The sequence below is a fragment of the Lycium barbarum genome, chromosome 3 (genome assembly GCF_019175385.1).
Source record: "Lycium barbarum isolate Lr01 chromosome 3, ASM1917538v2, whole genome shotgun sequence".
NCBI lineage: Eukaryota > Viridiplantae > Streptophyta > Magnoliopsida > Solanales > Solanaceae > Lycium > Lycium barbarum.
The window spans coordinates 1,658,472-1,673,869 of NC_083339.1; the positions used below are offsets into that span (position 1 = coordinate 1,658,472).

The window sequence follows — 15,398 nt, forward strand, 5'->3', positions numbered from 1 at the left end:
TATGCCTGATCCGGCATAAAAGTTTGCCCATTAAAAGTATGCCCCCACCGGATGAGGGTACCTAGGAAGAATTTCATTGTCCTCCTTCCAATATTATTACAGAACTAAAAGGCTTCATGATAAAAACTTTGTGCGTGACCTCTTCCACTCATCGTCATGCAAATGCTGTCAACAATTATCATAGTGTTAATACTCATGAAAAACTAGGCTTAGATATAATGGAACAAAATCACGACAACTACTCTTTTCTAACACTACCCCATAATATATTAACAAGAGCAGTTATAATATATCCAATACAGGAAATGTAGCAAAGAAAGTCTTTAGGCCACATTGACACAAAAATCACTTGAATTTTAATAGAGCATTTTGATGTCACTAAAAATCTGTAAAAAGTTGACATGAGATCTCAAAGTTATGCCGGACCCGGCATAAACTTATGAAGGAATTACCAAAGTTATGCCGGACCCGGCATACTTATGCCAAGTCTGCCCATAAGGCATGAGTATGCCGGGTCCGGTATAACTTTGATAATTCCTTCATAAGTTTATGCCGGGTCCGGCATACACGCGACCCAAACCTTGCCTTGCGGTTTTCTTTTTTAATTTATGCTTGAGCGGGGGTTCGAACTCAGAATCTTATGATTTCTGCGTGAACGCTCAGTGTTGCAATGCGAAAGGCAAAAATTAAAGACCAGCAATATAAGGGCATAATTTAAAGACCATAAATATGAGGGGCAAAATTTAAAGACCATAAATATGAGGGGCAAAATTTAAAGACCACCCCAAAAGAAGGGCAAGCCGCGCAAAAAATAGGTGTCAACCTCACAATCCTCCAAAAATCCACTGACCAATTAATGTATTCTCCCTGTGTGTAATAAGAGACCTATCTTTTTCCATTCTCTGTTTGGTAATCGTACATTTTTTCATAGCTTTGAAGTTAACCACACAAATTTGAGCATCAAATCTCCACAAAAAGACACGTACTATTCTCACTTGCCATACAATAAAACACACACTTGGTGGTCATGACGTGGTGACTATAACCCCACATATTACAAATCTTTGCCCCTTTGCCCACACAATAATATTAATACTAATAAATCCCCTCATATTGCATTATTCCCCAACACAAGAATATATTCTCTCATTGACACTATAGTTTGGAGAATACCCAAAAAAAGAAAAAAAAAAAAAAAGGAAACTATCATTTCTCCCATCAACAACACTTTCTCTTGGCTATAGCTCCAACACTATCGTTGGGAGAATAGCAAAAAAATAAATAAAAAAAAATCCCTTTCCCTTCAAATTCATGCAACAACAACAAAAATTCAACGGTACTTTCACTATGACAAACGAACAAAAAAATTCATCGATTTTTTCAGTACAACCTCAGAGAAGCTGTGACACTAACGATGACAAAATCGAGTCAACAAGGCCTAGTTTCATTACGACGAACGAACAAGAAAAATCGTCGATTTTTTCATTACAACCCCAGAGAAGCCCTGACCCTAACGATGACAAGATCGAGTCAACAAGGCCAATTTTACAAGTCAGGAAAAACAACATAACGCTCAAGTGCGATCAAGAACACCATGATTCAAAAAAATCCAACGATACAAGAGCTGTGTCAGACGACGACGTGCATGTGGGGCATGCAAGCATGGGCGGATCGACGTCCTTGGAGGACAATGGACGTGAGAGATTGAAGAGACATAGAGTTGAAGTGGCTGGACATGTATGGATACCAGACATTTGGGGACAAGAGGAATTACTAAAAGATTGGATTGATTGTAGTGCATTTGATAAATCATTGATGAATAATAATATAATGTCAGCAAGGGCAGCTTTAGTTGAAGAAAGAAGAAGAGCAAATTCTACTTGCAGATTAAGAATAGAAAATAGCTGTTGAAATTATGCGCCCAAAAAAAAGATGAGTTTTTTTTTTTTTGGTCTTTTATTTCTATTAATTAATGATTTTTTTTTTTTGGTTTTCTCTTTTATTGAACTATTTTATTATAATAATAATTGTGTATTTCCGTGTTAATACCAAGAAGAAATACATATGTTGATGATTGGGATAATAACATTTTTGATCCCTTGATTATAAGTATATGGCTCAGCAGTGGCGGAGCCAAGATTTATGCTAAGGGGGTTCAAAAATATAAAGAAGCCATAAATGAAGAAGCTAAGGGGGTTCAACATTTACTATATATACATAAAAAATATTTTCACCTTGTATATACAGTGCAATTTTTCGCCGAAGGGGGTTCGGAACCCCTGGGCTCTTACTAGGTCCGCCACTGTGGCTCAGTACAATTTATCTTCAATTAGTTTAAATATGTGTTTTTGATCTCTCTAGATAGGAAATATATTATATTTGGACTTACTTTAGAGCTCTATTGCCTCAACTATGAAATAATCATACAAAATTAACATATCACATGAGTAATTAAGTGGTGGCACAATATTAACTATAGTAAACTTGTGAATATCTACAAGTAATTATGATAAATTATCAAAATTTATAAATAATCTAATTACTAATATTGTTTGCTTTTCTCTTTAATTGAACTGTTTTATCATAATAATTTTGTATTTCCATGTTAATACCCAGAAGAAATACACAAGTTATGCACACTATAAATTCAAATTTAATTTATGTAAGTTCTTCATCAGGTGCCTATTTTCCTTTTCTTTTTTGGTTGTTTAGGCTGGGGGTGGTTGGCGGGGGAGGGGGGCGGGGCGTTAACTTCACAAATAGCCACTTTTTAGCTCTTGTAATTGAAAAATGGTCATTGTTATGACGATCTCAAGACATTATCATGAAGTTTCACCTGTAGAATTTGAGACTTTATAACAGTGATTTTTTTTTAAAGACAAGGTCAAGAAATGGTCAGTGAGCACAATAATAGATGCATCTATCCTTTTGTAGGGAAAAATTCTCAAATATTTTCAACTTTTGTATTGAAAAATAGTCACCATCATTAATTTTCGACTTCTATAAGTGAAACTCCGTGATATATATCATAAAATTACACTTGAAAAAGTTGCATTGACTCAACTGAAAGATCTTGATTCAATTTCTCTCTGCCAGAATTATAATTTAAGGGTCCTTATGCGTTGATAAGTGGTGAAAGTTTAACCCAAGCTATCTCTAATTAAAGGTCACATCGATCCATTAAATTGGTTGGGAAAATTTTAGCTCAAAGTACTTTCAAACATAAGGCTTTCTTCCAAGTCACCAAAGGTTATGGTGGACTGGTAATTATTCCTTCATCTTTAATCAGAGGTTTCGCGTTTGAGTCATGAGAATTGAGTCACCTTTTGTCGCGAGTAGTGGCAGAGCTACCCTTGTCCAAGGGAAGTCCATTGGCACCCCTTAGCTGGAAGATTACATCGTATAGATAGGTCAATTTTTTAATGCATATATACTATATGTTGAATCCCCTTAAAAGTGTAAATTGTATTGACTTCCCTTAGTAAAAATCTTGGATCCACTACTGATCAAGAGCGATTTACCCCAAAAGTGGGACTTCTTGGCACGGAACAAATCAATTGGGGCCCATGGACGGATACCGGACACCAATAGGAGGTAAGAAAAATCCAAAATAGAATTTCAACTAGTAACACAGATCACAGAATGTGGCTGCTGGAGAGGTGCATCCTTGGATGCTAAAGTTCAACTTGTCATATACCATGCATCAGAATATCATACAGATATAAATAATCCATCCAGAAAAAGATGGTCCCATCTTTCAGTAATTGAAAATTTTGCAGATTCATTCTTTTATTTCTAGTAGAAAAATATATAGTAGTGATATAGCTACAGCCTACACGTGGATTAGACCACTAAGAGAACCAAAAAAAAAAAAAAAAGGAAAATAAAATAAAAAAGGTAGTAGTCTAAGGCTTCAAAAGACTCAAAATTACTATGAATCATGGCGGATGCAAAGCATATGATACAATATATATGTTGAGAAATCCACTAAATACGTACCGATAATGCAATGTGAAACCAGTAGCATATATAAGTAGGGGGTTCGGTGGCAAGCGAGGGGTCGCCAGAACTCATAAACTTCAAATCATGGATCTGTCTCTGCTGTGAATTATATTTCTGCATCATCGACAAATATGACAGCAGATTGTCATACAACATGCATAAAAATATCTCTTAGAGATAGAGACCCTATCCAAAAAGATGGTCTCAGCCTTAAGTTATATTGAGAAATTTTGCAGATCCATTCTCTTGCTTTTCTATTATAAAATGTAGTAATGATATTACCAAGGGTTGTGGTGGATTGATAGGGTCCCTTTACCCTTAAGCAGAGGTCTCAAATTCAAGCAAAAAAATGTAGTAATGATATTGCTATATATGAATCAGAACTGCCTCTAAGAGGGGAAAAAAAGAGGAAAAGAAGTCTTAAGGCTTCAAAAGGCTCAAAATTACTATTGCCAAAAAAAAAAAAAGAGTTTTCCAGTATCAGCTATGATGCACCAGCAGGCCAAGGGCAAACCAACTCCCATATCTTCACTGTCCCATCATCGCTGGCCGATGCCAAAAGCCTTTTATCCTGCAAGGGTTTGACAGAAGTAAACATATTGCCGGATTTATTTGACCAAAAGAATGTTGTTTTCAATTTTGTTGGGGAAACAGAATAGAAAACTCAAAATATGCAAATGCATAGGTTTCGAGCAATCAGCCGAAGAAAAACTACTCCAATAAAGGGTCGACTTAAGACAGATACCGATCAAACTAAAGGTAGTAACTATAACAAAGTGAATTCACCCTTCTAGTCTTCGACATAAAACAGCATGACTGAATATTTGAAAACACAACAGAACACAAACATTTCGCCTCCTTGAAAAACCATACAACATCATTGCAATGCCTAACATATTTGTTGTCCACAGCACCATTTGTCAGCTCTAACACACATATCTTTTTACCTACATTACTCGGAGTCTTCAAAAATTTCGCTGTGTGTGTCGCATCTTCCAAAAGCTATGCATTTTTGGAGGATGAGATCCAGGTGCGGCGACATTTTTGGAGGGTCCAAGCAACATAGTTTTTTTTTTTTGTGTGTTCATAGTAGGAAAACAAATATTCATTTCAAGGTCCAAACCTAGATGTTTTATTTGTGTTAATAGTATGAAAACAACTGTAATGTGCAATCCTATTGTAGGCCAGAATAACCAAACCTTCCATTAGGATTATGAATTTGAAAGTCAATAGTCAAATTGATTCAATTCATTAGCTAGACATAAAAATCATGTATCGCAAATAGAGCATGATGTGAGAAACTTTTTCCATTCAATCTAATCTAGGTTCCACTTGAATTCCCATCCACAATAAAATTGTGCATCGATATTCCATAACACGCTCAGAAGTTTCCAGGTGATATCAGCTTCTGCTCAAAATGTAAAGCATCTTTGCGACATACTAATGCAGAGTTTAAAGCAATGCCAGATGAACAAGTAAATGTCAAAATCATACCGCTGTGGTATTCCATTGACTTACCCCAGCATTCCATTTCACAGAATTTATATTCATTTCATGAGCCTTCTCCTTCTTCAAAAGTAGCTTAAATGTAAGTCCATCAACCTGTCATACAAAAAAAGGAGGAAATTACACATTTGGTCGCTCGGTCAATTTTTTTTGCAGCTGCTAGCCAATATACATATATTATACATTTATTAGCTATTTAAGATAATTTCTCAAAAAAATCAACCTGTCATCAGAGTATCAAGCACAGTAAAATTATTATACCAAAGAAGGGTTGGAAGGACAATAATAGATGATCAGCACTCAGCAGTAGTTGTATATGGACAGCATCATTCATATGATTTGTTAGAACAGTACCAAAATTAGCAGAGGTCAGTTCTTTTAGTTTTTTCAGCTGTCTCAAATGAATTTTCTACTCAACTTGATTAAACATATACGTGTTTTCCCAACTGTGTATTAAAGTTTAAAAAAGGTATTCAAGTTGAGAGATGATTTCGCGAGAAGAACAAAATCAGAATCCAAGAACTGTCCTAAGCCAGGGGTGGACGCAGCTTTAAGTTACTGCGTTCATTTGAATCAAGTACTTCAGAAGCGGAGCAGAAATTTATGTGTAAATATCCATCAAAATTGCAACAACTAGTACAGATGAACCCATAACTTAAAAATATAAAAAGTTCAATGTTAAGAACCTTAAAGGTTGAAAGTGTAGAGCTTAAATCCTAGATTGGCCAAGCAGTTATAAGGTTATGTTACTGTAATCTGCTCTTTCTTTCTTTCTCTCTCTTTTCTTTTTTCCATTTTATATAAAATAGTGGAGTCTGGAGAAGCTTGTGTGCATCTCAACTAATCCACGGGGTAGCATGTCTAGCATGCAAGCACAGGCTCCAAGATAATCCTGCCTGTCAACGCTGGAGCGGACGGGTCCACACCTAGTGTTGCAGATGAGATTCGAACCTGAAATCTTCAGGTTGTTACTTCTGTGCCTCAAGTACTAGGTTCTCCCCTTGGGGACACGGTAGTCTACTCATTAGCATGAAGAACTTGAAAATTCTAAATCTTTTTTATGTCGTCCTCTAAGCTGACTCTTTCTGTTTTGACAGGTCCATCGGAATCATATTTGCTAGCTTATAATATTGAAACAAGGAGCACGAGACAACCAAATGAAAGCTCACCTCTTCCCATTGCGACCCAATAGCTAATAAAAGATTAAAAAGGAAGTCACGACATTACTTCCTTCCTAGGAAACAAAGAACCATAAAAACTAGCGAAAAATATTTTTAGCATCTGCAGTAAGGAGCCACATAGCAGAGGGTAAACTAATGACTTTCCTGAAGAAAAAGCCCAATTTCTTCCACTTCCCACAAGAAATTTGGGTGAATAGAAGGAGGGTTGGGGAGTAAGGAGCTCAAAACTTGACCGAAAAATCAGCGTTTATCGAAGAAGGTATAGAATGATTGCAAATAGTACCAGTTTGGAAGGCTCATTGGAATTGATCCGCTACGGGATTAACACCATATGCAACATAAGCACCTAAAGTACTAAACGGAATAAGGGATATAGAAGGTTTTCTAATACCTCATTGTCCTTGTTCTCGATGAACAAACGTATAGCGTCGTCAGCTCCAGCACTAGCAAAAATTCCTGGATCCTCCTGCCCTTCAGGTAAACAACGGATCATTTCCCTAACATATTAGGATATCAAGTACGTTAGCCTGTAGGATGACAGGGAAGAAATAACCACAAAAATTATCACTGTGTACAAGCCCTGATTATTGAAAAATAAGTGTAGTGCAGTTTACAGAGTCTCTGAGGCAATTAAGGATGGCTATAACGTACAAGACCCGAATGGAAGCTATCAAACATGAAATCTGGACAGGCAAACAAGATATGAAACTCTGATTCATGAAAAATAGACCGTATATCTTAAACTCCCCCCACCCCAAACACACACTTTATAAAAAAGGAAAACCTGTCAAATTAAGGTAATATTAAGGAGTGCAAACAGAATAAACATATATTAGCTTGAGCATGATAAGAAATAGATATAGAGTATCTACCTCAACCAGTCAACTGAGCAAATTGTCCGATCATGATATCCAGATAGAGTGCAGGCATGTGTCCTAAGAAGCACAAAAAGGAGATGGTTGCAAATCAGGAGTTGGAAAACATTGTAATTACTGAGAACAATTACATCAAACATAGTTTACCAAATAAATGAAGACGAATCTTCGCCTGAGCAAAAAAATAAACAAGCAATAAATACTGCCTTTGGTGAACAGAAATACTTGTCTACCTGAATACATCAAAATGATGTTCAAATGACATAAACCCTTCATTTTGAAAAAAAAAAAGTGACATTAAGATACAAAGGCTTCTTATTCCACAACAACGAAAGCACTTTTTCACTCTTTCATATATAAGGGGATTGATAAGACCATTCAGTTCGTAACATCTTAAGCTTAAGAGCTTTATCCCTCGGAACGATGAAGACTGGCCCTTTGTTTTGGGGCATCGCCATTGCCACGGAGCATGGGTTGGATGTGCGGTGATAACCCCGCTGCCTTGGAGGCATCTAGAGGCTGCAGTCCTATTTTTATTGAAGGAATTCATTGGAATCTATATGGCTAAGTCGAGGTTGAATCGTGTAAAACTAAGCATGAATCAACTATATAGGATTGGATTATGCTTATGGAAGGAGGATAAGATCGGGCTTACCAAATTAATTTAGACCCCACATAATTGTGTACACCTTCGCAACTCCATATCTTAATGGTAAGGTCATCACTGCAAGTTAGAGAATCCAATGTAAAATCTGTTTAGTAGTGACTACAACAACTATCCTATTTAAGATACACCAGAGACTTGAGAGCATATATTTTAAAACGAATTCAGCAGAAAAGAAAGCCATACCTGCAAGATACCATTTGGTAATCATTATTGACAGAGAGACACGAGATAGTAGATGTATGTCCGCTGAAAGTTCAACCATGTAGTGGCGTAAGCTCCCAAACAATATTAAAAGTTACTAATAGCCTGCTTGGCCAGCTTTCAAAATCTGCTTAATTTGAAAAGTGTTTTTTGTAAAAGTTCTTTTAGAGAATAACAGTTTGTGTTTGGCTAATCAATTTGAAAACCACTTTTGCCAATCTTAGAACAGTAATTTGTGCTTGGCTAAGGTTTCAAATGTGCTTCTAGGAAAAGCTACTCTTTTCAGCTTCAGCTATTACTCAAAAGCACTTATCTTTTTCTTAAAAGCTTGGTCAAACACCTCAACACTCCAAAAGAAGCAATTCTTTTGGTATAAATAAGTACTTTTGGCTTCTTGGAAGTTTGACCAAACATGCTATAAGTCGTATACGCATAATCTAAAACACTTGCGTAAACTGCTTGGTTGTCTGTTACATGCTGATAATTTAGGCCAAAGGCCCTGAGGAAATTCGACAAAGCTAGTAAAAAAACAGTCAAGACAACACAAATTTGAGAGCGGAACTTCTGAATGCCTGAAGCATTCCATGTGAAACAGCTCGCACAAAAAGTTTTTCCAAATGAATTCAGACAATCTCTAGAACTACAATTTTACCTATAACTATTATATGAAGCTTCCAAATAGTCACATATTGGGGGGTTTTTCAGGATAAAGGATACGCTTAGACCTAGACATAACAAAATGAAAAATATACCGCCGAAAGGGAAATTACCAAATGACTAGAAACATTATTTTTAGAGATAGCCAGAGGCCCAGAATTGCTGAAAGTACTTCATCCGTTTATACAACAACAACAACAAGCCCAGTATAATCCCACCATGTGGGGTCTGAGGAGGGTAGAGTGTACGCAGACCTAACATTATTTTTAGTCAACAACAACATACCGAGTGTAATCCCACATGTGGGGTCAAAAGAAGATGTTTCAATTTCTTAGTACCCATAGAGTCTACCCACACAATAAAACAAATCAATTCCATGAACTCAAGGATTCTCTAGTAAATGAATGTCACAGTTGTCTCTTCCCATGTTTCTCTTTACCAAGAAAGAATTTGTCTTGTTGACACATTTCCCTCAAATCTTCAACATGCAAACTCTTTTTGGTCAAAGCAAGGAAAATATCATTTTTAAGAAATTCAAAAGCTTCGGAAACTTGGGCCTAAATAAGTCCACCTGCTCTAATGCATGCAAGTATTCGTCCATGTTAACATGCTGGTCAAACTACTTCTGCCACACCCAAATTTGGGTAGGCCAGGTGACCGACACCTGATGCTGTCATCTACTATCGAGCGACTATGTTGCTCGGACTCTTAAAAAATGTCAATGGGTGATTGTCGGATTCTCCAAAAGTAGATGCTTGCCAAACTACTTCTACCCGAATCATGTTCACATGTATATCCTTATGTTCAATAAATTAAGAATAGTTAATATCAATAGCATTATAATCTTGGGAAAATACTTCACAAAAAAATGTTTGTCACACCCAATTTGGGTAGGCAACATGACTGGCACCCGATGTCATCATCTCCCACCGAGCGAACCATTATCATGTATTATCTAACCGAGTCATGTTCACACATATCTCGTTATGTTCAATTAATTATGAATAATGAAATTACAATAGCATTATAACTTCGGAAAAATCTTCAACTTCCTGATCTCTTTCCCCAAATATTTAAATTCATATTGACCCTAAACATGAGATCTTGAAAGATGGAGATATCATATCAGCTGCTTTGCAAATTGCTAGGCAAGATTTCAGAAGTATTTCTCATCTGAAACTTTCTCCTGTTTAGCATGCATAAAGTATATCACAGCATATCAAGCATAGGTCTTAGTGACCGTGAGGAAAAATGTCCCTTCTCGCAAGAAGAATGAAAACAATAAAATAGAAAGGTGCACCCTTACACGCGCTCTAGACAATATATTCAAATAAAACACACTGTTTAAGGATCATTAAACCTAGCAAGACTCAGAGTAGAGACCTGTTGACCCTGACCCAAACTGGAGTAGGTTCTAATGAGATAGTTTAGTTCTTCGTTTGAGCTAAAAACCTAGTTGAGTTTCACATGACCTTATGGTATTTTCTTTAACGGGCACAACCTACAGTATTTCAAGCTACCTGTATAGTGCATACACATTCATCAATCGAGGCCTAAAAGAATAATGAGTCAGAAACATACTTACTAGCACTTATAACCTAAATTAAACTAGCTACCTGTTATAGAGTAAGAAAGATACCTCATTTTCTAAAATATGTCTGCATAAATGAAAAGAGCAAGGTAATTACTGCATGAAGAACATAATCACCACCTTAATGTCTTTATTTAAGTGTTCATTTGTTGCTCCTCTAATAAATTAAATAAATTTAAGGTTTTATTATGCCCAATAATGATTCTTACCTGTCAGACTCACCCAAAGTTTGAATACAAGCCCAATCACCATTGTCAAGAATCTCTTCCCAAACCTGAAGTTTTCATGCACCACTTAGATATTATCACTTACCAAATGGAAGAGAAATGAGTTGATTACCAATTCTACGGCTTACACGTAATAGGGGTACGAAAAGCATGCTAGAATCTTTCTAAGAAAATAACACACGCACACACACAGAACGTGAAGTTGAATCTCAAATATACCTTAATGGTGTTATCATAACTACACGAGAATAACATATCTTGATGCCATTGAACCATCTTAACATCTTCTGTGTGTCCGTGTAACACTGAAACACAATCAAACTCATTTCCAGGCAAAATTTCCCATATCCAAACTGACTTATCACCTCCACACGTCGCAAGCAGATCCCCTTTTTTATTCCAGGAAACACTTCTAACTTCATTGTCATGACCCTGGACATTATCGGCGTAAGAAAAATAAGAAAGCGGATTTTAGTAGATTTATAACCTATTAAGGAAAAGGGAAAAATTCAAATATAAAAGTCCACCAAAATTAGGATCACAAATTAATATAAGCTAAATCAAAACAACTCCATAGTAACAAATTCTTTATTCTACTGACGCGTTTCTGAAGTTTATGTCCCAATATTTACAGATATGAACAGATAGAAGATACTAGTTTTGCCTACTTTGCACGGGGTGTTGTTAGAGTTGGAGTAAAGAATGTGAACCGAAATCAATATGATAGAGATGGAATCAAAATGGTAACTGTACCTCCAAAGTGTAGACACGCTCATACGCATTCCCGACATTTTTCCAAATGGCAGTGGTGGCATCAGAGCAAGCTACTGCCAATGATTTGCATGGCGGTGACCAGGCACACGATCTAACACTCCGTCCATGTGATTCCTCCAAAACAGCCTGCATAATTTCCTTCTAAGAGTTATTACAGCTCTTTTTTATGTATTTGTTTATAGGTTCAAATAGTCACAATAGCTTGAGAATAAAGGTCACTTTAATTTATTGAGAATGGAAAGAGTGCTAGAGAAGGAATAAAGAAGGAACAAAGAGGAAAACAGTACCAGAGTAATTTAATCAACTCATCAAAAGTAAATAATAACTCCTGATAAAAAAACTTAACAGAGGAATTTGGTCAACGAGACCATTCACTTAATTCCTCTATTGGAGGAATATCTCTCTTTCCCAACTTGGACAAATGGAAAGAAAAGCATACCTCATAGCCAGAACCAAATCGTCTGACATCACAGAGAAAGCTTGTAGCCAAATAAGGGAAAAAAAAGGGTGTCATAATTGTTCTAAAGGTTGGATACAATGTTGGGTGGAAAGAGGTAGTATTGAAATCCAAATATTTGCCAAAAAAGAAAGTAGCAAAAGTGTTCTTCCCTATCCGCACAGGGAGCTTTTCCCATGTAACTTATCCAAGGAGATGACTGAAAGAGGGTAAACTTGAGGGGAAGGAATCAAACATAGAGATCCTGTGTTCACTAGTAAAACTGAGGCAAGAATTCTTTGCAATGTAGGGAGTGACACTAAGTACTTCTACCTCACCAAACAGAGGTGGTAAACATGCGCTTAGCAGCCTACCTCATATGTTACTGCTCAGACTCACCAACTGATTGGTTAGTATTTGATTTATGTTGAATGGTGGTATAGTACCACCTTTCATTCCTCCATACAAACAAAGCCTTATGACGGTCTTTATGGGCAACCTCCATCGTACCTCCCTTATGCTGCAAGCAGTGTTATTGAAAGGTGAAAAACGCAAAAAAAAAAAAAAAAAAAAAAAAAAAAAAACTCAAAGGTCCTTTGGGGCTTTAAGCGCAAAACGCAAACAAAGTGTGAGATTAAATGAATAAAGGCGCAAATGGAGAACAGATATAAATATGTATGCGTAGTCCAAGACTAGGACAAATAAATTTTTTGAACCTAGTAAATCAAATGAGTTGTGGTAGAATCCCAAACTGAAACTCATGAAGCAAATTTTTGATCCACCTATGATCCACTATTATAGAATTGATCCACGATCCAAATTAAGAACCTGTTTATTCACTTTTTTCCAGAATAATTTTTCACTTTATTTGAAAATCAGTACAACAAAAACAACAACAACATACTTAGTGTAATCCCACACATGAGGTTTAAGGAGGCTAGAATGTACGCGAATCTTATCCCTACCTTTATGAGGTAGAGAGCTGTTTCCGATAGCCCTCAGCTCAAAAGAAGTATAATCAAAGAAGGGAAGAAAGGGAAATAGCGACAACAATAAACAAGATAAACAAAACAAATGCAGTAGCAGATAATAATAAAAGAAGAATAAGATACAATGCGAATACTAGATATATTAGTACTAAATAAGGAGAAAAGGGGACTTGCCCCCTGTCTCTCCTACATAAAAGTACTGCAACACTCAACTGCTTACTAACCTTCTACCCCGATCCTCGACTTCCAAACCTTCTTATCTAGGGTCATGTCCTCAGTATGTTAGAGGTGTGCCATGTCCTGCTGAATCACCTCCCTCAGTTCCTTTTCGGCCTACATCTACCTCTCCTAACACCCACTATAGCCAACCTCGCCACACTTCCTCACTGGCAGAGGCGGATCCAAGATTTAAATTCTAGGGGGTTCAACCTTAAGATTTTTAGTATTGAACCCATTATATCTTTAAAGTTATGGGTTCATTTCTACTATTTATTATAATTTTCATAATTTCTTACACATAAATTTATACTCTGCATCGAAAGTTAGGGGTTCAATTGAAACCCCATTTATTATGCTAGATACGCCCCTGCTCACTGGTGAATCTGCGCACCACCTCTTCATATGGCCAAACCACCTCAGCCTCGCTTCCCTCATCTTATCTTCCACGGAGGCCACTCCACCTTGCCCCACATATCTTCGTTCCTAATCATATCTCTCCTTTTGTATATGTTTGGTGAAAATTCCAAATCCAACTTGAATTGGTATTTCAAAAATGGAAAACGGCTTATAACCTATTTTCCAACTCACTTTTCACTTTTGAAGTTGTATTTTTAAGTATATCTAAACCTGAACAGCATTCCAAATCTCCTTTGCAAAAAGTATAACCAAACACAACTCCATAAATTCCTAATAAAGTGAAAAATATTTGGAATCTATGGCCAAACGCCTACTTAGATAAAGTACATTTTTTTCTATCACAAACGATATCATACTTTAATAAGCCTGGAAATGAAAAAAGAAATCAAACCTTACACTGAAAAAAGCCTGAGACTTCTGTTCTCAAATAAATACGGTTTTATCCCCAACCCACTCCCGCACTATCCATCCACTCCCCTACCTGCCTGGCTGCCCCCACCTAACCCCCACACCCACTCTATCCCGTACCCCAACCTAGCCCCTGCCTACCCCACCTCCCATCCCACCTACACCTCACCACCAGAAGTTGCACTCTGAATTCAAATGCTTTGTATATACAGTGGCGGAGCCAGGATTTCTGCAAGGGGGTTCAAAATATAAAAAAGTAAACATACGAAGAAGCCTAAGGGGGTTCAACATCTACTATATATACATAAAAAATAATTTTAACCTTGTAAAAACAGTGTTTTTTTCCGCCGAGGAGGTTCGGCGCTCTATGGGGCTCCGCCACTGTGTATATATGCAAATGCTCTTAAAATGACATTTTTCAACTAGGAAAATCACTTATTTCCCCCCCAAAAAAAACATTTTTCTTCGAAAACATTTTCCGTCATACCAAACACACTCCAAAAGTAACTATCAAAACAAATCATACTTTAATAAGCCTGCAAATGAAAAAAGAAATCAAACCTTACACTCCAAAATGCCAGAGAAATTCTGTTCCCAAATTCGTACAGTTTTATCGTCACTCCACGAAGCAATCGCTAAGGGACGACCCCAAATTCCAGTATCCTGTTTCCAAGCAATACCTAAAACCTTACCAGTGTGTCCTTCCAGCCTTTGAATTTCCTTCAGTTCAAAATCTCCTTCGCTAAAATTCATCTTAAACAACTCTGATTGCGCGTACAATTCTGTGTATTCCCTTAGATTCTTACTCTCCTAATTTTTCTACGTGATTCAAGAACTATTAGTAACGTATTTCTCGATATATTTGATCGCCAAGAACGTCAGACAACACTTTGATATGTCGAGTTGATCTTAAAGAAGTACTTTGTTGTTTTTTTTGTGAGATATTATGGGATATTTGATGTGATTTGGGAAATCTTGTTAGATTTTGGTGAGCTTAAGGGACTTGTACAGGGAGCTAAGAAAGGAGTACCTATGCGTTACTTAAATGGAGTTTGGTAAGTTAGTTAGTTACTTTATAAGCTGACAGTTAGACCCTTATAGAAAATAGCTGTTGAAATAATGCCCCAAAAAGGATGAGTTGTTTTTTTTTTTTGGTCTTTTATTTTCCCTTATTTCTATTAATGATTTTTTTTTTTGGGTTTTCTCTTTTATTAAACTATTTTATTATAATAATAATTGTGTATTTCT

At 36.6% G+C, this 15,398-nt stretch overlaps 2 protein-coding genes across 4 annotated transcripts; one reads left to right on the forward strand and one right to left on the reverse strand.

The window, feature by feature from the left end:
- The first annotated feature begins 1,111 nt into the window (after window positions 1-1,111).
- Window positions 1,112-2,071, forward strand: LOC132633642 (uncharacterized). Its single transcript, XM_060350173.1, has one exon. The coding sequence runs from the start codon at window positions 1,312-1,314 to the stop codon at window positions 1,909-1,911; it is 600 nt and encodes a 199-aa protein (XP_060206156.1). The 5' UTR covers window positions 1,112-1,311; the 3' UTR covers window positions 1,912-2,071.
- A 2,061-nt stretch (window positions 2,072-4,132) lies between these two features.
- Window positions 4,133-15,204, reverse strand: LOC132629872 (protein CIA1-like). Of its 3 annotated transcripts, XM_060345271.1 has the most exons (10): window positions 14,712-15,204; window positions 11,661-11,807; window positions 11,127-11,339; window positions 10,890-10,954; window positions 8,415-8,477; window positions 8,220-8,288; window positions 7,562-7,624; window positions 7,081-7,186; window positions 5,521-5,604; window positions 4,134-4,573 (listed from the first exon to the last, which is right to left on the reverse strand). In XM_060345271.1, the coding sequence occupies exons 1-10, from the start codon at window positions 14,901-14,903 to the stop codon at window positions 4,487-4,489; spliced, it is 1,089 nt and encodes a 362-aa protein (XP_060201254.1). In that variant the 5' UTR covers window positions 14,904-15,204; the 3' UTR covers window positions 4,134-4,486. The 3 variants fall into 3 exon arrangements, with proteins under 3 accessions (XP_060201255.1, XP_060201254.1, XP_060201256.1); XM_060345272.1 differs by lacking the exon at window positions 7,562-7,624 and having other exon boundaries at window positions 4,133-4,573; XM_060345273.1 differs by lacking the exons at window positions 8,220-8,288; window positions 8,415-8,477 and having other exon boundaries at window positions 4,138-4,573.
- Window positions 15,205-15,398: the final 194 nt, after the last annotated feature.